Below are 25730 nucleotides of genomic sequence, written 5' to 3'. Positions count from 1 at the left end.
TTAACTGTCCTTTCCAATTTCACTGAGGTGAAAGATGCTGCTATTTGAATAGCACAAAATGCAATTGTGTGAATTGTAAGATGTGACTTTTAAAAGTCAAATACTGTTTACCTTCAGGTCTGGGGCCATGAAGAACAGCCCACCTAGGAGCAGAGTGCTATGCAGCCTCAGAGCCAGGTGGGATGCTGGGAGGATGCTGCTGCTCACTGGGTCCGGCTGCAAAGAGCCCTTTGGTGTTCTGTAGTGCTGTTGAGGGAGACAATTCTTTTCCTGTGTCTTAAATCTACTTTGAACTTTGAAGTGAGGCTGAGAAAGTGGGAAGAGCAGCAGTCAGTACTGTTGACTCAAAGGTTGTGCTCATTTCCCATGTCAGCCGTGGTCATGTTCCCTCTCCCTTCTAACCCCTTTGCAATGACTGATCTTGCTGATATAGCGATACAGCATGATTTACTTTTACTTCTTTGCTATTTTTTTCTGTTGGTTTAATGAGCTGAAGTCAAATTGTTAAAGGACAAAGCTTCCTTCTTCAAGTACTTTCAATTCCAGTGTTGGTTTTATGGAAGAATCCTCTAGATAGAGCTCAGCTACGGTCCATATGGACACAAGGGACTTGGATCAGATAATGGCCTTTGTGATCCTTAAGTGATCATAAAAAATGAACATCCGAAATTCCCTAGGCTAATTTGCAAATGGACACATTTGAACTGCATATTAACAAGCTAATGCTCATTTAATATCTTTTTATTTTATTCCTGGTGACCTCTCTTATTGACCAAAGGAGGAGAAGTACTGCAGATAGAAAAGAGAACTGGCCACTGCACATTCGTTTGCATTTTTTTCTGTCTGTCATTTCAAGGCTGAACACAAACATAACATTAAGCAGACACTAACATATCAGGGTAAACTGCCTTTGCCTTTCTCTGGAACTGTTGCTTTGTCAGATGTGCTGGGATACTGATGCGGTAAAGAGAGAAGCAGGCTTATGCTGGCGGAGAAGGCAGTGGCCCAGCTTCAAAATTCACAACTTCTTTGTGTTACATGCTACAGTTTTAGGGAACTATCCCAGAATCAACACTTGCCTGGGAAATGCTTTCCCATCCCACCCTAGCCTTCCTGTCGCTTTTCCTATGACTGAATTTGCAACGTCAAGCATTTTATTAAAAAATGTAAGGCCAGCTGTCTGTAAATGGAAAATTATCCTTGAATTCTTACATTTTATGGCTGAATGTGTATTACATGCACAAGAACCTGTTGGGGCAGTGCCAAGGCCACTGCCGTAGATTGGTTTCCTGCGTGGGAATCGAGGGGCTGTCTGTAAGATGGCACTGGGTGAGGAAATACAACAATTTTTTCTTGCTGCATCTGATGACCCATGTGAACATACGTTTTTTTAACTACATAGGAATATTTAAGTGATTTATCTTGTTTTATTTTTTCTTTGTTTTATAGACAAAATATATAGTAACATTTTTTTGTACTGGAACCATGAAAATAGAATTAAGGATTGCTATTCACCAGTGTGGCCATTTCAGCCTTCAAGGAGCTATATTCTTGTGGTGGAAAAAGTATACTGATGGTGTGATTCCTTAAGTATTACCCCTGAATGTATCTGAAGGGCTCAAACCATGGCTGATCCTTATGTGTTTGAATGAGAGACAGAGAGGATGCAACAATCGAGTTTGTGATGGAAACTTCATGAAAAAGAGGCTGACTGCTCCCTCTCTCCCAAGAGAGCCAGGAGCACGTCAGTGTGAGGTCTGGGACTTTCCTTTTTTTCCTATAAGAAAATATTTACTGGTTCTTTCCTACATTCCTCACACAGTCTAAACAACACTGCAGCCAAGGAGAGCTGGGTTTGGATTATCAACTTTTTCAGCTTTTTTAGAGTTGAGCTGTGAAATTGCTGACAAAAATACTTTTTTTTTTTTTAAACGGATTTGTTTAGCATATGTCCTAACCAAGGCCATTTTCTCATCAGCTTTAAAATTTCTCACACTAAAATTGTTCAACATCCAAAGATATTAGTGCTGTGCAGGCTGGGAGTGTGCAACCTCTTCCTCTGTGCCTGCTAAAAGATGCAGTTCCTTGCATCCCTCCAAGCCTGCTGTTGTCAATAGTTCTTCTGCTGTTCCTTTGCTATTCTGATAGCCAAAGTAGCAATGGCACGTGCCTTCCTCTATAGTTGGCTAACTTGTTTTGGTCTGAGTAGGCCTAGGAGCTGGTGCTGGGCAGGGGACACCTGTGATGGTGACAAGGAATTGACTGTGAGCTGCTTGTCATTTCCTCATCACAGCTGGTTGCAGCATGCCTAGGAGAAGCTGCCTGGACCCATGGATTTACTTTGAACTGGTTCCATGATTAGCTGTCAACATCTGAAGAGATGTTCTGACCATTTGTGGCTAGGAGAAACCAGGAAAGTGGGAGTTGAGGAAATGCTCTAGTTCTGCTAATGCAGGCTTGAGAAATTCTCAACCATTTGTTATTATTATTATTTTATTAATATTTTTTATTCATTAGCACCTTATGGCATTGAAACACTCCTGCCTCTTACCTGCTTTTCTGGGCAGTGTTTGGCATATCAGTTCCTTGAACACCTTATACCCTGTGCAGTTACAGCTCTGGGAAGAGGAAGACTGGGAGATAGGTCAGAAAAGAAGGGGCTGCACAGATCCCTGACCTGGTGGGATGGTGTAGACCCTCTTGAGAAACCTGGGGGAGGAAAGCAGGGGCTCCACAGAGTTTTTGGGGCTGTAATTCTCGTTGTGTCTTTGTTGGGTTGTTGCTTTCCCAGCCTAGATCATGGATACATTGCAATGGTACAGTCACATTTTGGTTTTGTCTGTCTTTAAATTCTACTGCAATTTAACTCAGATTACAAATGCTTCCTGTTATGTCTAACTATTGACCCCATGTTTTCAACATTTGCCCTGAATTTTAGGGGTTTGCTTTTACAGAATTATAAAATCACCATGGTTGGAAAAGACCTTTAAGATCATCCAGTCCAACCATCCACCTCTCACCAATATTTTTCACTAAACCAAGTCCCTCAATACAACACTAAACATTTCTTGAACACCTCCGGGGATGGTGATTCCACCACCTCTCTGTGCAGCCTGTTCCAGTGCCTGATCACTCTCTTGGAGAAGTATTTCCTAACATCCAACTTGAATTTCCTATGGCATAACTTGAGGCCTTTGCCTATAGTCCTATTGCTAATTACATGGGTGGAGAGGCTGACCCTCACCTCACCACAACTCCCTTCAGGTAGCTGTAGAGAGTCAAGTGAAGTCAAGTGATGTCAGCAAACCCAGTGAAGATTTGTACCAGATTTCTGATTGTTGTTTTTTGGTTTTTTTTGGTTGTTGTTTTTTTTTTTTTTTTAAACTGCTTGAAACAGATTTCTGAACAGAATAAAATGTATTGATAAAATGACTTTTCCTCCTTTTGCAATTACTTCTATATTAATCTTATTTTTTTCATAATATAACTGTGTGGGATGGGGAGACAGAAGCATCATAACCTATTTGGCATAGCAATACCAGCATAAATCCTGTAGTAAAACAATAAATTCATATCCTTTAGCTGGAATTCAAGAACAGTCTAAGGTTACTTCTCTTTTAAGGTTATGGATGCTGCCTGAGACTTGGACTGACTGTGCCTCATGCCTATAGCAGACTCAGCATGCTGGATCTCATGGCTCCAGATCCATGTATCAGCTTGACTGTGTTAACCTTGCTGTGTCTGAAGGGTTAGGATAAGGAGAGCTTGGGTGAGGGTGACCGATGAGGCTCCAACTGCTGCCTGCCAACCTTTGTCCTGCTGCTTGCACGCTGATTTGTTCAGTGGTCAGATCCCAGGCAGCTTCACTTTACAGATGTAATTTTAAGGCAAAGCAAGATTGGTGATGCTTGCTTTCAAACGAGCAGTGGCAGATCAGGTGCAGACTGATGACTGGTTCAGATATCTTAGGATGGAGTAGGTGACTTTCATGAGTAATGGTGGTGTTGAGATTAAGATCACTTTGCTTACAAAGAATTTTCCAACGCTGAGATGAAGGGTAAATTTGCTTATTTTGTTTAGTCTGAGTTGACCTGCAATTAAATGAAAATAAAGGGATTTCTGTTTTTCATTCTTTGTGAGTCGCTGGATCTTGTTATAATATATAGAAAAGATGGGAGTTCCTTAAATTCCACTGCTTTATCAGGAATAACTTAGTAGCAGAAATATAACTATTCAGTACTGCATTTTACTGCCTAGATTAAAAAAAAAAGTCCGTACAGGAGTTTTTCCAAAACTACTCAATGACTTGATTAGAAAGCTAAACTTGGAACCACGTTGGTTTAATGGCCATCCTGTTTGATCTAGAATGGACCATGTGCTGCTTTGGTGCTTCTTGTGATTTGAACACACTTGCTTCCAACACATTCTCTTTCTTATTTTAGCAATTCATCAAAATGAAGAACACAGCGGTCAAGAAATAAGAGGGCTGGAAGAGCTCAAGAGTGCCTCTGATGTGCAGGTAAATGTGTAAGATTAATGGCATCTTAGAAACTTTTTCAGGTCTACCAGCTGGAGGATCTGCTTTTGATAGCTCTTTAGCACTGGAAAATGGATTTCCCTGAATGATCTGAGCAGGGAAATATAGGAAGTAGAAGTCTGCTAAATATTGTCTTATATGGCTATTTAGAATAAGACTGGTGGTCACTCTGGGAATTAATCCCATGATGTTGAAATCAGACAGCATTTTTAAACTCTCTCTGCTCTTTCTGGATGATACAAATAGCACATACCAGATGTGAAAATAAAATGAATTGTGTTTTAAGAGGCAAGAGTATATGACATTTTGATTGGGTTTTAATCACTGTAAGTAGACATGCAATGAAATGAAGATACTTAAGAGTCACTTGAGTGTAAGCAACAACCTCTTTCTTTCCTTCCTTAACTGCCCCCATTTGCAGCCAAAGCATACTTCTAGATATTACTCAGAAGAAATAAAACTACATTCTTCAGTAATTTATTGCGGGATTTCTTATCCCTGTTGATTTTGTGAATCTTTTTTGATTAATCTTTAGCTCATTTAATCATTCAGTTCACATATTTGAACTATGCATAATTATATCGCACATTACATGGGTACTGATTATTGCTTTTAATTTAAAATTGGTTTCTCCCAGTCTTGACTATTTTTTTTTTATTTGTTTCTTCTGTTCCTCTTGAAAATCTTTTGCTTCCCACCAGTTGTCACCATTTCTTCTCCTGATGAATACGATCTGTAGCTCTTGTCTCTGATTTCTCTCCTAACATTTTGCCAGCTAAAAAGCTGTATGTGAGGGGGATGGGATTTGTAATGATGTCTGTGAGCAACCCTGTTCTAATGCAGCCATGATAGCAGTACCTGAACCCTTGTAGAGATGCAGGCTCTCTCAAGCATAGGAGGGTCTGCTGGAAGCTTCGGTAGGCAGCCTGGGTCATGGCAGACATCACAGGCAGGATGGAGACCATGTGTATGTGCCTCTTATGTCAGCTCTTAACTGGGTATTTACCACACTCATTACAGTAATACTTGAGCAAGATGTTCTGAAACAACCTGCTTTTTTCTGTTCTTAATTATTTTTGGATATACTCTGTTTTGCTCTATTGTTGTACTGATGTTGTCATCAAAGTAATGCCTCCTACTTATTTTCATGGAAATTACAACAGATACAAAGAGCATAGTAACACTCTTTGATAGAGCTACAAAACATGATTTTTCAACAGATACCACCATTAGTTGTACATTTTCACCAGTGATAAACAAGAGCCTGTATGCCGCACTAGTAAAAATCTGGATCAGTGGAGGTGACCACTGCTGCCACTGCTGAAATGCACAACACACTGCCTTACTGTACTCACATCCACCGTTTGGTCTCCATAAACTTTCAGCAAGCATCAAAGAATATCAGTGGGTGCCCCTTTTTCATGTCAAATGCCATTCTGTCAGACTACCCCACTGCTGCCATCTGTCACGCAGCAACAATGTGTAACAGAATATTGTGAGAATATTGTTATTCAGCATCTACTGTCATACCACCAACATCTGCCTCTGAGGCTGTGGGCCAACATAATAAAATAGGAGGTATTTCTTTTGGAACAGCCCATGTAGTTGCTATTTTTGGGAAGTGCTTGTTTACGTTTATATAAGAGATAGAAAAAGGAAAGACTACATTGGTTGCTCAAAGCTTATAAGTAGACAGCTAGTAGGATTACATGGGCAGATGATAATGAAAAAGAATGGTTAATACTGATTTATTCATCTCTCATTTGGCTGCAAATCAGCTTCTGAAGTTTGAAAGAATTTGAAATGCATTTACAATTAATTATTAACTGAGCAGTTAAGGAAAGTGTTGAAGGACTCAACTGGGAGTAGAACAGTGGCGTTATCAAAGCAGCTGTTGCTCTAATTTGTTTGTCAATCCCATAAAAACAGCATTCTGCAAACATTGGGTACAGTCTGGGCGAAGGGTTTGAATGTGAGACTGTTCAAGTGACTGGAGCAAAGTAAATGATCTTTTGAGGCAGTGACATATCGTTATTTAGTTTTCAGGCTGATCAAAGCGGAAGCTTGCAATAATTATGTTTTCAGCAGATGCAAAGGACATAGTTGCACAGTTCAAACAACACAAATCTCTTCTGTTAGCAAAATTTAAACGTGTGGTGCCTGCTCTAAACACTGCTCTGCTTGACATGGAATTGATTTACCTCAGTAATGCACAAAGCTGGTGGAACTCTGGAAAAAAATTTGAGATTTTTAAACGGATTGTTTCTTAAACAACGTGCCATAGGGATGCCTTAAGTCACTACCATGTCACCCCTGGCATATTTATTTAAGGATTTTGCGGAGGGAATATTTTCCAGTGGATGTGCTGAGAAACAAAAAGGCATTGTCAGCATCTTCCTTTTCCAGCCTCAGTAGTGACTAATTCATTTTTCTTCCCACTAAACTTTCTTATTCCATTTCAAATATTCTAGAAACACCTGCAATTATAGTAATTTTGCACTGTAAATATTAGTGAAGTCTTCCTGTAAGGCTCCTACATATATATATATATATTTTTAATCATTCATTAAACTAATGTCTGTTAAAATATACAACTTCATAATTTTCACCTTCAAATAAGTTGGTACTTGCAACTTGGTTGGTATATGTGAATTGGAGGATTAAGCAGAAATATTTGGGCATGCAGGATTTTGGAGGCTGTGTGGAGGCTTGCACAGAAGCCAAATCAAGACTGCACTGTGCAAGTAGAGTGGCCGGTATTTACCCTTTTCCTTAACAGCTTTAAAGGTATTTCTTGGAAATTAGATTTATATTGACAAATGAAAATGACTGGTTGTATGAGACTCTAACAATATCTTCCCAACCAGCTTTTAGAAGTTGTCATTGATTACTTAATTGCTTGAGATGAATACTTTCTCATATTACTTAGCAGAAAGATTTATAGTGGAAAATTGGTATAATTGAGAAAATCAGAATAAAAAGTAAAGGGCTCGTATTTTTGTCCTTAGTTATAAAACAGCACATTTAGTATTTTGTTTTTCAAGTGTATAATTTACTCCTAGAGCCTAGCATGTATATTTAACTTGGTAGAACTCTATCTTTCTCAGGAATTTTTTAGTTGGCCTTTTACCATCTGGAAGACTGCTGGAGGAAGGGGATGCTAAAAAATATTCTTTCTTCTTGGTGGTTATTTGAAACAGGACGATAGGATTCCCTAAAGAAGTTTCCCTTTTGAATACAGGCAGTATTAGTGGCAGAGAGTTTATTTTTTGCTGGGGTGCTCATCCACATAGAAAGCAACAGTATCTTCTGTCTGAACATACAAAGAAAAGCAAGGACCATGTATTCAGAAAGTTGCCTTTCTCCACAGTGTTCCTTCCAGTTGAACATACTTAAGCCAGTTTTTTCTCCCAAAACAGAAATCCCTCTTCCTCAACTTAAAATAAGAGTTTTTAACCTTTGGGCTTTGCTTCATACACTGGGAATCAATACATATTTGTTCAGCAGAGTAAACAGAGCATTTCTGCTCGTTGTCCATCTGACATTTGATGTGCAGGACTTGTAACCATCTCTGCTTCTCATAGATCATGGCCTGACTTGTCTGGGTGGAAGGTGTGAAAAATGCCTCCCCAGTAGTTATAGCCCAGATCTAGAGAGTCTGAAAATCTTCATGGACCCAAAGCTTTGATAGGCTGTAAAACTTTGAGTTGTCCTTAGCCTGCAGGGATTACAGCACACAGATGTTACACTCTGCTAGAAGCATCCCTCAGCCATGAAATAAGCAGGTTTGGCTTTAGCTGGTGTCCTCATAAAATCAAAGCCTTGTGTAGTGCAGATGTCTGATCTCAGCCAGGTCTGTGATAATGGCCCAAACTCCCTGTGTGTATTACTGGACAAAAATATGAACTTTAGCAAACAATTCATCTGACTATTTAAAATGTCTACTGTAGAGTGCAAAAAAGGCATGTGACATTTTTATTTCAAATAATTCAGTAGGGATGGCTCTTTGGATTCAGGAAGGGAGCCTGTATGTTCCATCAGCATCAAAGCTGGAAGCAACAAAGAGGATTTGTTACCTGCTCCAGCTGTTGAAATCTTACTATACATTTCCCTCTTCCTTGGAGAAAACAGTGGTCTGTAGGATCAGTAGCTTGGATGGCCACTTTCGTGCCTTCAGCTGTCATGGGTAGAAGTTTCTCAAGGCCAGTGGACCAAAGCCCGCATGGCACTGCATGTTGGTGGAGCATCCTAGGTCTTTGACTTTGACTTGCAAGATATTTTATGGACTTTTGAGCAAATACCGATTTAGTAAAACTCAGGGTGAGCAGTAGAAAGAAAAGAGTGGAGAAAAAAGGTTTATTTGCAGGCTGCTTCTGAAGTCATATAGCAGTAATGTAGCCATGCCACATGCCTGGCTCTTCCAAGGCATGTATTCTTCCACCAGGAAACATCTGGGCAAATAAAGCCGTGCAGCTCTCGATGCAGAAGCTGTGTCAGCCATCAGCTCTGCTGTGAGCAATTTAGCCCTTGTCAGCTAACTTTGAAGGATGGGTCTGATGTACCTGTATGCAAGCATGAATCTGTCTTTATATATACAGCATTTTTGTAAAACAACCAGTACTGGATGTTATGGTGGTATGCTATCAGCATAGCTTGAATAACCAAGAGAATATTACAGGGAAAAAAACAGTTATATAATGTTTTGTAAAAGAAAACCTGATTTTCTTCCCTAAACAGAATTGAACTGTATAATTTGTTACAAGGAGAATAAATAAATGTTGCACAACTTTAACTCCTACAGCTTGAATGCATGAAACATTGTTGGAGGCAGAGATGGGAGTTGCAGCGTGTTATTTTTAGGAGTGACTGTGCTGCTCTTCCTTCTTTTTCCAGGGCCGTTCCTGGCTAACTTTCCCATGAGTTTTTAACCTCTTGCTCTTGTTCTCTGATGTAACAGGAAACAGGCTGACAGGAACAAACAAAACACAGCATATCAGTCACAGACATAGTAGCACTTGATTTAGTTAGCCCTGCCTTCTTCCTCCAAAGTAGATACATTTGGAGAGTCAGATGTGCCCCAGCTCTTCTTGAGTTGTTTCCCCGGCAGTAGCAGTTAGTCTGTGCTCAGCAAGCGGCACGGTGTTCAGCAAATATGATCGAACAGATGCGTTTCTTTTAAGATTGAAATCCTGTGGCAGTGCCATGTCCTGGGACTGTGGATTTAAGTATCTGTTTGCTCTTTCTCCCACCCTTAAGGCAGGGGTTTTGTGCAAGCTTCAGGAGAGAGATGACATTGGACGAATTGAGCTGGTCCAGAAGCTGGCACGAGAAAACTGTCAGTTTTTGCAGGCGGATAGAAAGCAACCAGAGAAGACTGAACAAGTAAGATGTTTCTTGTTTGGGTTTTCTTGTTTGTTTCTTGTTAGGTAAGGAAGCTGAAACAGTAAAGCTTGATGGTCCGGTTCCAGGACACGCATTAGTCATGGAACTATAGCAGTTCTCTTCTATCGTTTACATATCTCTGAAGTGTATTGAATTCAGTAATTGTCTACACATTTAAATTATTATGTTGTCTCTAAATCTGTTACGATTATAAATATCTTTTGCATGATGAAACAGCAGGTTATTTCAGGATGCTTTCCATCAAATTGCTGCTAGTGAATATGAAGTGTTTGTCTTTTTTTTTTCTTTTTTTTTTAGGTTGTAGTGACATAATGGGTGAGGTATACAAGTGCTTAAAGTACTCAATTTAAATTGTTTTAAAGAAAATTTCTTTGCTGCTTTAGAAGGAACTATTGAGTGGTACTTTTTGGTATGAATTAAAAAGGGTAGGAAATTCAGAAGTTTCATAAAAATATGTGCTTTCAACCAAAAGTCACACTGGAGAAAGTACTATTCTGTTTAATGCTTCCAAAAGCACTTATTCAGTTGTTAATAACTGGATTGGAAAATGCTCTAAAATACAACTACTCTGCTTATAGCACAATGTATTCTATTTTTATTCTCCTGGTAAAGATTTCTGTTCTGATTGCATGTTCACTTAAAGATTCCCAGGCAAATAACTTCAAGAAACAACAAAAATCTTACCTTGTCCTCACTTATCTTGCTGTAATATATATGTAATTTCTTCCATTTTCTACTCACTGGACAGCAAAAGAAAGACCTATGCTTTAGAAAATCATTACTTTCATCTCATCTGCGAGCTCCTTCCTACTGTAGTAAGACTGTACAAAGCAAAAGAGAAGAATCAGATCTTATTTCGGAGCTTCACACCATTCTGTTCAGCAGCATAGAAGTTCTAATCCTGTGTAGTTAAAAATGTAGTTGTATCAGTAGGTGTGCACAAAGGAGAAGAGTACTTAGCCAGGCTCAGATTCCTGAGATTGAATTGCTCCTCACTGATCCACTAGCTGTGGACAGCTGGCAGAATTTCCATGTATTTACAAAACGTATCAGCAAAGTGCAGTTAAAAGGTTAGAAGCTTAAGTAAAGAAGATTTTAATCCAGGAAAGATTTCTAATTGTGTTTTGGGATTTTGAAGCAAGATTACAGGCTCTGAAGTATAGAAGAGAGGTGGACTGGTACTCCAAAAATACAGTGGTGTTTTTGCTGCTTGCTCCAGTCACTGCAGAGGGTGTCAGTTGCAGTTCTGCAGCTATGCAGATTACAGCACAGCTCTATAAATGGAAAGGAAAGAAGTGCTCAGCTTTTCTTCTCATTTGAAAAGTATGATACTTTGCAATTGCTGCTATTTAGGGGGCGAATGGCTCCAGTTTAGCAGGAGCTCAGTCAGGCTGGCTGAGTGGTATAATGCAGCAGTTACTGCTCTTGAACAAGGGTGTGCTGTTAGACCTAGGAGGTGCCAGGAAATATGAAAGTTGTTTGAAATCCTTTATGGGCAAAGCACAGGTTATTCCTCATGCACCCTTTATTTCTTGTGTGGGTTATTTGCTAAGCTCGCTGCTTTCTTTGGGCATGGGCATCAAGAAGGCACAGCTGAAAGTGGGCAAGGTGTGCCACAGGCTTCTCAGTTTAGTTTACTCAAGTATTTTGCTTTCAATAGAAAAAAAAAAACAACTATGCTTTGCAAGGTGGGGGCAGAGGGAGCTCAGGTCATAAACGTTCAGGAAGATGTGAGGCTCCATCCCTTCCTCTCCCTCCCTTCCTCCCTTCCCATCTGAGACTGCTCTGGCGTGTGTGTGCTGGCAACAGCAGTCAGCTCTGGGCAGCCTTCTCCTGCCTGCAGCTGTTCCCGCTCCTTTCTGAGGAGTGATGTGGCAGGCTATTGCAGGACAGGCTGTGCAGTGAGCGCTGCCTGTATGTGGGCTTTCAGCCTTTCCCCCAACCTACTGCTGCAGAAGTGATGGCAGATTCATTGGCATCGGCTTAGTGCCCAGTCCTTTGTGTTCTGCTGAAATGTTAGAAGAAGAAGGTGTTCAGTTCGGGATGTGGTGTTCTTATAGAGTGATGTGTAGCATGCTCATCACACCTCACAGATGAGGTGTGGAGCTGCTCAGGGAAATTTCACTTGTCTGTATCTCTAGCACTCTGCGTGTTGTGGATATCTTGTCTGTAGAGTAGGATACCTTGGTCTAATGGCCAGCCTCACCTGACTCTGAGGACAGATCTTGACTTACATGGGAGAGTGGAGAGTCAAAAGAGTCTGGTCTTCCTTTATTGCAGAGGTCTGGGAGCAGATAAAATACCTGTCTGCCTTCTTCAAGACATAATGTTGGGGACTGCGGTCTATGGCCTACAACCGGCAAGTGAAGCATGAATTGATTTGGGTTGCTGGTTTAGAAAGAAGTGAAGTAGAATTATTTTTTTTTCTGAGAAAAAGGTCTGGGAGAGAGGAAATACGTGTCAGTTGGGTGGTTCACGGGAGGATACTGTTCATTTAGGAACTTAGGTGTCAGAAAGAATGGCTTCCTTGAGTTTGGATGTGGTTTGAAGGACATAAAATCGGGCTACACATATGCTGATTTTATATGTGCATACATTTTTAATTCATCCTTGAAGCACCCAAGTCAGAAAGACTATACTTCTCTGGTATAAAGTTTCCTGAATGCTATCCTTTTTCTTTCAGACTTATGCTTTGCTTTAAAAAATGTTCTCAAAAAATCCTATAATTTATAAAGTTTTGTTCACAAGCTGCACATTTGTGACCTGCTTATTTGTTTCTGGCACTGCAAGCTTGCTGTGAACAGGTTAGAGAGTCATAATTGGAATTTAAGGCAGTTTTTGCAGCACAGTGCCAAATATTCTCTGGTGAATATACTGTTTGCAAAATGCTCCAACAGTAATAATGCTTACAGACTTGTTGAGGGGAAAAGGAAACAAAACTGAATTATAGTGTTTTTTTCCCATTCTCACTTGTAAATGTGTTACAATAAAGTTCTTAATTAAGGCACTGAACCTGCCATATGTGTTAGTCTTCCTAAACTTCAGTTTTGCTAATGAGTAAATGGTAGTAAATAAGCTTCTAAATAGGCAGCTTGGCTTCTTATCCAAGCTGTCTCATTCCTACAAGGTGAAAACATACTGACAATTAAATAAAAGAAAATGGTTATCTAAGGTGCACAGAAATTATTTTATTTTCAAATATGGGCTAGATTAAAAATAACTTAAAAAATATAATTACAAGCAAGTTGTGCTTATAAGCCTAGGGAAATGTAAAATGGAGTATTTGTATTTTTATGTTATTTAAATATTTCAGTCCTTTCAAACAATTGCCTTGCCAGAAAATAGATTAAAAATCTGAATTGAAATGTTTGGCTATAAAAAAGAGTGTCTACCTTTTTGAAAAATTTGCTTAGCATCAGTTACAGAAAGCAAGTTCTGTACATAAAGCTACTAGAAGTAATTTGCCACTGCTCTTTTTGCTCAAACACATTTGAGATGCATTTGAAGCATATTTGCACTACACAATATTTTTGGAATGTCTTCTAAGCATTAAATAATGTCTGTATGAGGGACTTGATGCTGTTTGTGCAGTATTTGCAGTGAAATTTCATTTCAGTGAAATGTTGCACCTATTAAAAAAAAAATCCCACATGTTTATAAAGTCACTGTTTTATAAAAATTGTAAAAGAACTCGAATGTATTTTGGTCTCAGCGATAGGGAAAAAACATTCTCTTATTTTATACTGTGTTTTCATAATCAGATGGACTGAAAAGGTTTTCTGCAAATTATCGCTAATATTCAAAAGAAATTTAAGATTCTCTGATGTGTAAGGACTGACTGAAGAATGCAAATTCATTTATTCAGCTGCATAAATGATATTCTAGTCTGGGGCTATTTCAACACTTTAGTGCATCAGTAGGAAAATGTTTCCCAAATCCTCCTTGTAATCCCTTTACAGATTAACGTATGTATTAATAAGAGTTACATACTGTTTAAAACATGAATGTATCTGGAGCTTGAAAGCACTGATGCTGTGATTTAGCTAATTCAAGTTGAAAGAGCTATATCATAGCAGGGCAGGTACTCTTTCTGAAGGACAAGAGGTATTTGAGAGCAGCTTTCTTAATTTACTGGCTACTAACTTTTGTAATCAGTGTTCTCATTAAGGAGACGAATGGTTTGCTCATTGAAGCAGGGTAGCGGTCGGGCTGAGGCTGTGAAAAGGCTTACAAAAGGAGATTAACGATTTAAAGCCTGGGGTTGAATAGATTACTCACAACTGAAGAATTTCTTGAGGAAATTCCAGCCCTGAGACGTCAAGGCTATTTTGGGGTGCACCTGTCTAATGGAGTGGACACTTGCACACAAAGACAAGAACAAGTGTCAGGACATGCCCCCGAGCTGTGGTATTTGTTACCCTGACAAACAGCCTCACACTGATGTATTGCTATTGTTGTCAGTGATTAGGTACTGATGGAAAAATATTCTTTCAAACAAATGATGTCCAATCTGAGGTCTGTGCTTTACTTCTTAAAAAACTCATTTGTGCTCTCTGATCTGGCTGGGATGAATCTACCTGGGGCCTTGAGAGCTGATGTACTGCTTTTAGCTCCCTCCTATTATATCAGAGACTGCTTTGTATCTGCAGCATAACTGCTGATCAAACACGTAACAGCAATAGCGCAGACAGCATCCACGGGAACTTTTGTGGCTTGGATTGACATGAGATGGTACAGGTCATTGGAGCAGAAGAAATTAAGCTGCTTCCTTTTGTCTGTTAGGTCCTGCAGTATTAGCCAGGAAGCTATACCAGGGTAAGATGATTGCAATTTTGACTTAGTAGTTTTCAACTACAAGCCAAGAAAAAATGAGTCTATTAGCGAGTTTGTCAGTTTATCACTCTGCATTGATTAAACCATAAATGGTGGGTGCATGCGTGCTGCAGAGGTAAACTGAAGTTGAAGTTTCTGCTCTGGATGAGGAGCAACAAGGACTGGGATTAGTTCTGTCATGTTCCGGAGAGTGCCATGTCCCTGAAGGTCGATCTTTCATGTGCTGGAATGAATACGTAGCCCTAGGTGATCAGCTGCTCTGGGTAAGTCAACCTCTTTATCTTTTGAGAAGGAAAGGCTTCTGCAGGTCCTAGGATTTTTTTCAGTGAGGTACAGGCACAGGCATCTTTTTGAAATGCAAGAAGTTGAACGGAGATAAGGACATGGTCTCCAGCTCAGCTGTAGGACTGGGATTGTTTGGCTGCTAGGAAAAGCTGTTTAAACCTCTTGAAACACTTATAGTAAAGGAAAATAGTTTTTTCCTTTTAACAATTTTTTAAGAGGGCTTACTATTCTTTTTGTTGAATCTTTTTAATGTGGCCCAAGATTTGGAGAAGAATGCTCTATTACCAGCTGTGCAAAATGGCAGTGAGATGATAAAGTCTTTATTCCTGTAAAAATACAATTGAGGTGAGTCATGCCTGTGCTCACAACACGTGCTGTGACCGCAGTATAGAAGCACGTGCAGGATACTGCAAAATTCGCTCTTTTCCTTTGAGTCAAGTTCTGTATTCCCATAATACTTTCTTTCCTCCAGATGCTTGGTCTAGTGTTTAAAAGAAAAGAAAGCCGAGTTTACTACTCTTTGGTTTATTCTGTAACATTAAACGACTTTGTATAGAAGGAAATTCCACATGCACATTTTGCCTGCTGGGCTTTCTTTGGTGTGGGGCAGTGACTCATTCCTCTATGCAACAATAGCTTAGCTAATAGATTGGAGGGGGTAAAAAGGGCAAGTGATAACTGTTTAGGGCAAGTTTAGCAACAGTCTAAAAGTGAATGTTGGGAATTCTGGTGCCTGAATTTTATTTTTGACCCCACTGGTTATTTAATATGTAACCTTCTCCAAGTCCCATCACTTCTCTGTGTCTTTGTTTACCCAGGTATAAAATGGGCTTTTGAGCAGTAGGACCTTGAAGGAGTGCTGTAAAACCTGTGGTACTTAATGAGTGTTGATGAATTGCTTTGGGATCCTTGAGAGATGGTTTGGGCATTCCAGCAGGATAGAAGCAACTAGACTTTGAGCCACTCCTGCTCCTGCACCTTATTCCCAGCCCTGTCTGATGCTGCTTTGTGAACAGACAGGACAATCCAGCTGAAAAATAAAACAAGCACATCCTTTTGGTGGGGCTGTTTTTCAGTTGGGTTAGTTTTCTACGTGGTAGAAGGATGTGGGTATGAAGTGGGAATGAGATATGGTGACAGAGCTGACCCTCTTCATAATGTAGAGCTCAGATACTTCCAATTCTGTTCAGGTTTGAGCCCTCTAGTTAGGGGCACCAAAACTTCATTTTACAAATTGTCCATCTGCATAATTCATATAATTCTTGAGAATTTGCTCAATCAAGTGGTGTTGTTGTGCTACTTGCATATGTTGTTTCTGTGGAAATAAATAGGAGTGATTACTTTTGGAGCAACTTACATAGTTTGACCTTCACCTGTCAGCGATGGAGAGCATTTGAGTCATTCCTTGCTTTACTCTCTTTTCTCTTGGAATTGAAACAAATCAAGGACATCTGGCTATGGCTCACAGTGTGGGCTTGGCTGAGATGAAACAGCGAAGGTATCTGGAAAGATGTTGCCAAGCTAGAAGTTGATGCTTGAATACCACATCAGCCTCTCCAGAGGGTGTCTGAGATTTGGTAGCCTGCCCACAGATCACAGTCATTTAGAAGGACTCAGGGCTTCTAATCATCTTTTCTTCTTCTTTTTTTCTCTCCTTTATTCTTCCTTTTTTCTTTTTTTTCCTCATATTCTCACAATATTAGAAGAGGAGGCTCAGGGGAGAATTTATTGCTCTCTATAACTACCTGAAGGGCGGTTGTAGTGTGCTGGGGGTTGGCCTCTTCTCTTGTGTAACTGGTGATAGGACTAGAGGGAATGACTTCAAGCTGCACCAGGGGAGATTTAGGCTGGACATTAGGAAATACTACTTCTCTGAAAGAGTGGTCGGGCACTGAAATGGGCTGCCCAGACAGGGGGTGGAGTCACCGACCCTGGAGGTGTTCAAGGAACATTTGGACATTGTGTTGAGGAACACTGTTTAAAGAGAACGATTGGTGATAGGTGTGTGGTTGGACTGAATGATCTTGTAGGTCTTTTCCAACCTTGGTGTTTCTGTGATTCTGTGAAATATATTTAAGAAGAACTTGCTGCTTCATTGGAGTGTAGATTTGGACCAGTAATGCAGGAGATACATATTAAACAGATAACCATGTTTCCTGCAAACTGACAATGTCTGTACAACTCAGTTTGCTCCTGTTTCGAGCACATTCTGTGATAAGAGCTGCTCTTGCAGTAGATGGTGTGGTTCCTGTGGCAGGATGCTCTGCACCAGCTGGGATCTCCTTTGACTGCAGGTACTGCTGTGCTGACGCAATCCTTCCCAGCTGCTGGGGCAACCTACCTTTCTGCTGACATCTGGCGGCCTGTGACAGGTCCTCACTGGAATAAATGCCACCAGCATTTGTCAGTTTTTACTCCTGCAGACAAGATCACCTGGAGTATGTGGTGTGAACAGTCTACCTTTCCCTTTCATTCAGCTGCCTCCACTCTACCAGAGTCAGTCAATTTGCAGTGAGGGCCTTTTGGAAAAAAGTGTGTAAAGTGTGAAGAAGGGCAGCTGTAAACTATATATGGCATTGCCTACGTTGTTGAAGCCTCAGCCACAGCAAGAAAAGAAAGACAACTCAACCTTGCATTTGTGCTAAGGCCATTCTGTCACTCACCGTGCCTGCCTGCATTTTAAAGCTTAGTTCAGCTCCTGCTGATGTTAATAGGTATTTTTCAGTGAGAGCAGAGTATAGCCCTTGGGGTCTAATGCTTCTGTCGTGCTGTAGCCTTGGAAGGTGGTGGCATTTTGCAAGATGTGCTTGGCACACAGCCACCTGTGGAGAATGTTGATTTGGTAGCAGTTAATACACCACTTGCATTCATTTTTTTGGTTGCATGTGGCAGCTCAAAGAGCAAAGGAATGAAAACCCAGGCAATGAGGGGATTTTTGCTGACTGTCCTCCTCTAAATCAAAGCAGGTATTCCCCTTTCCTTACTTGATTAGCGTTCCTACTGCTGTGTGCAGCACTTTCTATATTCTAATTCACAGCATGTGAAAATAATGTCTGAAGTGCATATGCATGAATTTCATCTTAACTACTGGGTGAAAAGTTTTAATTAGATGTTTCACATGGAAACATGAAACAGGATTGGAAATTAGCAATGACCTCGCGGCTGTCCTCAAATATGCTTTCTGATAGCATGTGGCAAACTGTTCCCAGCTTTTTTTCACTCTGTGGAGCAGGGAACATTCTGATGTGTGGGAGCAGCAGGTGGTGCTGGTTGAAGGAAAAAGCCTCATTTGGTGCCTTGGAAAATAATAGTGACCTAACTCAGGAAGATCACGAATAGTGTGTGGTATTTCCTTGAGCAGCTTCCTGGAAAGCAAATCTCAGATGGATTTCCAAGCTCTGTGGTGAGTCTTGAGCAGGGGACAGTGCTGAATTACACAGCCCTGTTTGGTCAAGGGAAAGGCATACAGCCCAAATCACTCTTTTGGCTGTGTTATGCATCAGCTCTGTCCCCTGAAAGTCTGGCTGACACTGCGTCACCTGCAGCAGCAGACAGAAAGCACCAGCCCTTAACTCTCCATTTTCTCTGGTAGATGATGGAAGCAGACCTGGGCAGGCTCTACTTGGAGCAGCACTTCTGCTTAGCCCAGTGCTGGGAAGAACCAAGAAGAACCTGCTCTTCTTTAATTTGAGAAAGTAGCACCAAATTCAAATATGCGTTGCCTTCTTGGTCTGGTTGAAATATTGCCGTATCTCTTCCATTTTTAGATTAATGTAGTGTAAGTCTAGGCCTTTTCATCAAACAATTTTGACACTGCAAATAGGGGATCTTTCTTCACAGAAATATTAAAAATATACCTGTGGATACAACTACAGCAGTTGAATGAAGTGCTTGTAAAATATGCTGTTTGACCATATTTAGCAAGCTAATAGAATTGATGTGGTTATGGTGAAGGGAAGGCAACTCAGAGCTGGCTGGAATGAAAGGGTCGGGATTTCAATTCTCACACGCAAAGCCTTGTTGTTTAGGTTTGGAGCTAAAAACCAGCCACATTCAGGTCTGGATTTCCTTGAGTGAACGGCACAAAGCTGAAACCTATACTGACTCTCTGTCTTTTTCTCCCCATGTGCAAGTTGAATCAACACACTGAGTCTGTCTAAATAGTCAGTCCGTATACAGTGCCTATAGAGAGATAATTATTATGCTATATTGATTTTTTTTTTTTGCTTCCTGGATTTAATGAACCTGTGAAAAAGAAATATGTAGCTTCTAACTGAAACTCCCTTTGCAGCAAGTCCTTTAGTGCCATTCCCTGTAGAGGTAGAAGTCCATCAGGTCTGGGTTAGGTGAGGACTGTTCTGCCTGCTTTATTGCTGCCATCAGAAGGTTTTCCAGAGGAGTTTGAGCAATGTAAGCAATGCCCTACTGGGAACCTAGGTGATGATGTCTTACATATGGGGTCTTTCCCAAGGTTTCATTAAGGATACGGCAGGTTTCCTCCACCAAGGAGCTCAAGGTGCTCATGGTCCCCCAGTTCTCTCTTCTGTAGAGATAAGTGCCAATGTGTGTTCATGCTGCTCATGTATTCATAAAGTAGATTGTAAAGCCTATTGAAAGCAAAGATGATCTCCTACACGACGTACTTATGGAACCTTTTTTCATGTTGGAGAAATAACCAGACATTTGCACGCAGCCTCAGCTGGTAACATAAAGAAGCTACTTTCTGATGATGATCCATCTGTGCCAACACCCCTCTTCTTTGCATCTCTTCAGACTGTACCGATTTACCAATTGTTCCTCTAGCAGTTTCTGAAAAATCTGAATCTTTTTCAGTACTTCAAAGCAGAGCTTGAATCTCAGGGATTGCATCTGAGCCCTGTACAAACTTCTGTGCCCCTCTCTCAGGGATGTTGGTGCAGTGCGTTTTGCCTTCCCTGCACTCCATCTGGTGCCTGCTGATGGAGAGAGTGAGACATGCAGGCTGTAGCTGGCTCCCCAAAGGGCACGTCTGATGCTGGAGCCTGGGCATTAGGCAGGGACCCCTAGATCAGGTGCAGTCTTAAAAGTGACCTTTGTTATTTTTTTCAGAGGGACAGCCTTCATTGCAGGACACCTCTCAAAGTCAACCTTTTTTATTTCATTTTGGACATTTCCTTGCAGGAAGCTATGCCGGCACAGAATGCTCCAGTTGTACAGCAGAGCAGTGGGCATCTGTGCTAAGTTGTGTGGGATCCATAGCCATCTGCAGGAGGGAATTGCTCTGTTCTTGCACTGGGTGGCTGCATGCTTCCAGGAACTCCTCTGTTCTCACTCCCACCCTCAGCTGTTACAGGCACGCTGATGTATTCATACTGATATGGCTATCTTTTCCCTGTTACAAAAGTTGCATTTCTGTTGTGCAGGGAAGAAGGGTACAGTTTGTCTTCATTATTTTCCCTGTCTGCTGCTATTGTAATGCTCTCATAATGCTTGCTGGCTAATATTTACCTGTTAATCAATTGACATCTACTGTTTTCATTGCAGTGACATGAATATAGTAAATATTTACGCTAGACAAAGGTTATGCAGTAAATTGTACATGTATCTGTTGTTCTAAGATGCTATAAGTTTTAATTTGTCTGATGTTCACTCTGTTGTGAGGATCTCATAGGAGTGGGGAAAAAAAAAGCCAATTTAGTCATTTAATTATAGTGGAATGGTAGAAAAGAATGCCTTACCTGCAGTAAGAAGAGATGAGGGTTTTGCAGTCCAACGGATATAGCAACAAAGCTGTAAGACCTGCCTTACAATGATACTTTGTAAATTAACTATAATCTTTTGGGCATTTGCAGTTTTTCTTGTAATTCGTTAAAGCTGAGGTTTCCTGTATTCCAATGCTCTTGTGCATGGAGAAGATCTGTGTCGAATAGCTGGATGCCCAGCCTGCTAAAAAAAATCCTATTGATTAATATCCTAATAATTCTTCCCATGGTATGGAGTCTTCATGTTGGCTGTTTTGCTAATGCAGCACAACACATAATATCGAGATGCCCATAACACTTCTGCTCTTATAGGAAATAATTTGTTCCAATCCTTTTTACGTTCCTATTTTTTTTCCTTTCTGCTTCTCCACGTGCATGCTAAGTGCTTGCTATAGCAAAACTTCCCTTTGCTACCTTAGACAGTATGTTCAATGAACTTCATCTGTATTGCATTGTTAAGGACAAGGAGCTAACTCTAAATCAACTGGGGCTTTTAGAAAAATTAAAGCCACAGAAAGTTGCTTTGTCAGGGGAAATCCCTGCCAAATGTCATAGGAGCTCTCCCTTTCCTGGCACACTCAGGACAGGGAAACATTTTCACTTTCAGACCCTAGCAGCTTGACATTCAGCATCTCGACTTCTTTTGCTTTACCTCTTTTTAGTACATGAATGTTGTCCATCAAAATGGATTGTTATGAATTTGCTTATATTTAAATAACAATTGAGATAATATAGAGATATAGATAATTAGAGGCTTAGCTCGTGCTGTACAGAAACATCTTAATCAGATCAAATAAAAAATTGCATTTTACTTTAAGCATAGTCTAATTTTTAATGAGGCAAAGCTTAAAACCTGATGAATTGGCACTGATTTTGTGATGTGATATTCAGAAAGAATGCATCCTGAATACAAAATGAGTGAAAGTTAGTATCATTGCTGTGTTTTTTATTTTGACCTTGGAAATTAGCTTCGTGTTCTCCACACTGCTAACCTTGAGGCACAGCAGTTGGCAAAATAGCACTGCAGGTTAGCAGTACTTTTGCTACAGTGATCGTGGGGGCACAGTTTATGGGGGCAAAGGGGAATTGCCTTCAAGGTCTGCAAACAGCCTGAAAGTTCTAGTGATGACAGCATTTTCAATTTTCATTATCCTAGCAACGTCCTTCTATGCCATTGGAGCCGTATGCAGCTAAAAGTAAAGGGACCAGAGGCTGGATCCCCAAAAGGGACCTTTATATTGGGTCATTCAGCGTGGAGGTTTGTCTTTGGCACAGCATTTCCTTGGGAGGACAAGTGGGCAGCTATGTGCAAGGTTGTACCTGTATGCCATACAACAACCCAGTAGCCTATGACTATGTGCTGTGCCAGCAAATCCAGAATGGCGGAGAAGGATTGAGCTCTGAAGAGAAAGATTTTCTTCTGGGATAGATGGAGGCGTAAGACAGGGAGAAAAGCTTTTCTTTCCTTTTTTGCCTTTTGTCGGTAGTTACATGAGTGGATAGTTACACATTTGTTACGAACACTGGAAAATAAATCCTAATGGATCTTTAATAACATTAGATTGTGATCACTTGCATTTCAAGGGAACAGAGGAGAATGTAAGCCACTTCTGTTTCAAATTACCTGAAAATATGATTCATTTTATTAAAAACCTAACAGAAGCCTAATATTTCTGATACCGGAGATTTATAGACTTCTTTTTTCCCCAGTAGAACTACTATGGTCTGTCTTTCAGACCGCATTCTCTTAATCCTCCTATGGCTGTGTTAAAATTCAAAGCATCCATAAGGCACAAGTCCTCCTGACCTAGTGCTGTGGTTAGGATAACGCATAAAATAAATCATCGCAATTACAGAGGCAGTCTCAAGCACTTAGTAACTCAGGCGATTGCTTCTCGAAACATGACTGAACTGAAGAAAGGATCATTAATTATTTCCCTGGAGTACTTGGATATTGTAACCCTCTCCACAGGGTTCTATTAGGGAGGTAAGACCTAGTCATTTGTTCACACATCTCATTTTCTGTTTCCTTTGCTCAAATCTCTCTGACAGCCGATGAATTCCAGAACATGTCTCTTCTTCAGCTGTGACATCTCCTTATCTGTCAAGGTTCAGGTCGAACAGCAAATGGCCAGTGGGATGGAAATGGCAAAGTAAACAGGTTTAAGAAGTTACTGCTGGAATGACTTAGGGTAACTGAGAGATACAGCTGTAAAAATGCTTTCCTGAATAAGGAGGAAGAGGTTAGTTAGATGAGAACTTGAGTTTACACACAAAAAGAATACAAATCTAAATAAAGCTCTTACATAAAGCTATGAAAGTCAGGAAGGAACCTGAGCTGGGAATAAGGGAAGAGAGGTGAGGATCAGAGATATAGAAGGGATTTGTTGTTTCTTGGGCGTCACCATAGGTGTTGGCAGTCTCCAGGGAGTCTGTGGTCTGCTGTGTGGTGGTGATGGAATGTGGTGTGAGATAGAGAATAGGGTCAAAAGAGAATCTGCACCGGTGGCCAGAGAAACCCCTCTGTGTCTGGTGTGATGTTAGATACTGGCATGTAGGATAGCACTCTGTCATTTGCTATAGGTGACACTGTGTCAGGTTGCTTGGATGTCCAAGAAGGAGGAGACATTTTGGGGGAGGAGAAAGGTGGTGATCCAAGGAAGATTGCTGGGGAATTGTGTGTTGATGTTGCTCCTGGGAATGAACTAAAAGAATGGGGAGAGAGCCATGTGTGGACATGACAGTGGTTGAATGAAAGCTAGAAAAGAGCAGCAACCCAGACTGATGAAAATTTTAGTGTTCTGTGGATGTGATTGGCAGGAAAGGAATATAGTCTGGGGAGATTTTTCTGGGAGAGCTGTCTTTTGTAGAAAGTTGGGAAGAGGGGAGGCCTCTGAGGGAGAGGCTAAATGTCGGCTGCTGATAAGATCAGAGCCTACAAAAGCATGCAGCAGCATGGTTTGGGACTGAGGCAAGGGCAGATCAGATGTCCTTGCTTCGCGGGAGTGAACATCCATCTAATGGGTGGGGCAGGTGGCTGGGGACAGGAGCAGCTCCATCTGTCCACACTGCTGCTGCACATCCAACGGCTCCTCATCCAACAGGAGCACTCCTCTAGCACTGCTGTGAGCAATCTTCTGGTGCCAGGTCCAATGTGACCTTGAGAGGCACGTTGTCAGTGTTAAATGTTCACAGTTTTGACTGAGGTGAATCATAACAAAGCATTCAATTGTTTATCATTATTATTATTATTTTAGTATTCCTTCCTTTTCTAATGATGGGTCCAGTTAAAAGATCCCATACAAAAATAACATTTTGAATCACTTGTACCAACTTTTTGCAGAAGAGACAGTGCAGTCTGGACTATGGCACTCCTGTGCACATTCCTCAACAAAGGAACATTCTGTGCAGAGGACACACAAGCATATGTATGAGTGTTTACTCAAGATGCCTTGCATCTCATAGCAGAAACCATGTGATTTACCAGTTGCCATGGTAACTATGCATTTTTCTGTTCCATAACTTGTATAAATGTTGAGATTGCCCTTGGTGTAACTAACTTACCTTATTCCTAAAGTTGGACACGATTGTATTATCTAAAGGAAGCAGAGAGGAGACTCCCAGCATTCATACTGAAATGTATTTTTAGACCGTATTGTTAGTTAAGCAGCAGATATTTTCATCTCTCTGGAGGAAAATTGAAGTATCTTAATATGTGATTATTTAAATTCATAAAACAGGATAAATATAAAATGTTACCACATTTAACTGGCATTTTATATTTTTTGTGATTATTATTGTTTGTGACATTTTGGTTTTCCTCAATACTTGAAAATTTAATTTTATAAAGTATTATTCTTTACGTAAGTATACAAGAAATCCCTTCTTTTTTTTTTTATTGTAATCTTGCAATAAAATTTCTTACTTGTGTGTTGTAACCTCCACTTTGGGATGGGTTACTGCCAATAAATACCTGGTTAATTTTTAACCTGCTCTTCCCCTCCTTTTCTGTCTTTTCTTATATTCTTGCTAAATGTAGACAACAAATCTACCAAACTATTTCTGTTATACACTATTGGAGCTAGTAGGCATTTTACCCTGCTTAAAAAATGCAGAATCAAATTTCCTACTATTAAATGGAAGAAGTGGGCTTTATTTTTCCTTCTACTCCTTTTTTCCTTTTTTTTTTTTTGGCAGCCTCATTGTCTCCTTAGGATACATTATCAAGTCTGTAAGTGATTAGTAGCTTACCTATTTTCAAATGATTTGGATGCATTAATTAATTAGCAAAAGAACCATTAGGAAGGTTTAGAAAAAGACTGGTCATTTCAGGCTATTTTGGAGGTAGTTAAAACTGTCATCTAAACCCAAGGACATGATATTCATGGTGATGATAATTTTTTTTTTCTTCTCTCAGAAGAAATCTGAGACAACAGTGTTATATCCAACTCAGGAAAAAAAAAAAACAACAAAAAAACACCAAAACACAGGGTAAACTCTAGTTTGTGACTTTTTCTGTTTGATTAGCAGATAAATACCTTGGTTTTATTTTAAATGTTAGCTTTGGAATACATTTTTTACTGCCTTATTCAGTGCTTGTTCACACTTTCTCTTGGAAGCTCCTGTTAAATGTCAGCGCGTTTGAGAAATTTTGGTTTTGGAATTCTCTGGAGTGAGCATGAGCTTCATATAGTATTCTGGTTTCTGGAGTTCATCTTAAGCCTTTTGTGAAGCCAGAACCAGACAGGCTTCTTTGCTCGGTGTTTGATTGTGAAAAATCAGTTCCTTCTTTCTGTGAGCATTTAGGAAAAGAGATGTGCTTTTCAGGGATAAATGCGAATGGCACCTCAGTTTGGTAGCTAAGTTTTAATCTTCCACACTTGCATTTATGGCTTATAATATGGATAGCATATATGCTTGTATTTCCCCAT

General features: G+C 40.3%; 1 protein-coding gene across 1 annotated transcript in view; it reads left to right on the top strand.

Moving 5' to 3' along the window:
* The window catches only part of RAPGEF5 (Rap guanine nucleotide exchange factor 5), a 145398-nt gene that overhangs the window by 51545 nt on the left and 68123 nt on the right, over positions 1-25730 (top strand). The window contains exons 8-9 of the mRNA XM_031554045.1: positions 4443-4519; positions 9794-9919. Coding sequence (XP_031409905.1) covers positions 4443-4519; positions 9794-9919 — 203 coding nt within the window. The remainder of the gene's footprint in view (positions 1-4442; positions 4520-9793; positions 9920-25730) is intronic.

The sequence above is a fragment of the Meleagris gallopavo genome, chromosome 6 (assembly GCF_000146605.3).
Source record: "Meleagris gallopavo isolate NT-WF06-2002-E0010 breed Aviagen turkey brand Nicholas breeding stock chromosome 6, Turkey_5.1, whole genome shotgun sequence".
NCBI classification, from domain to species: domain Eukaryota; kingdom Metazoa; phylum Chordata; class Aves; order Galliformes; family Phasianidae; genus Meleagris; species Meleagris gallopavo.
This window is presented reverse-complemented; position numbering and strand designations above follow the sequence as displayed.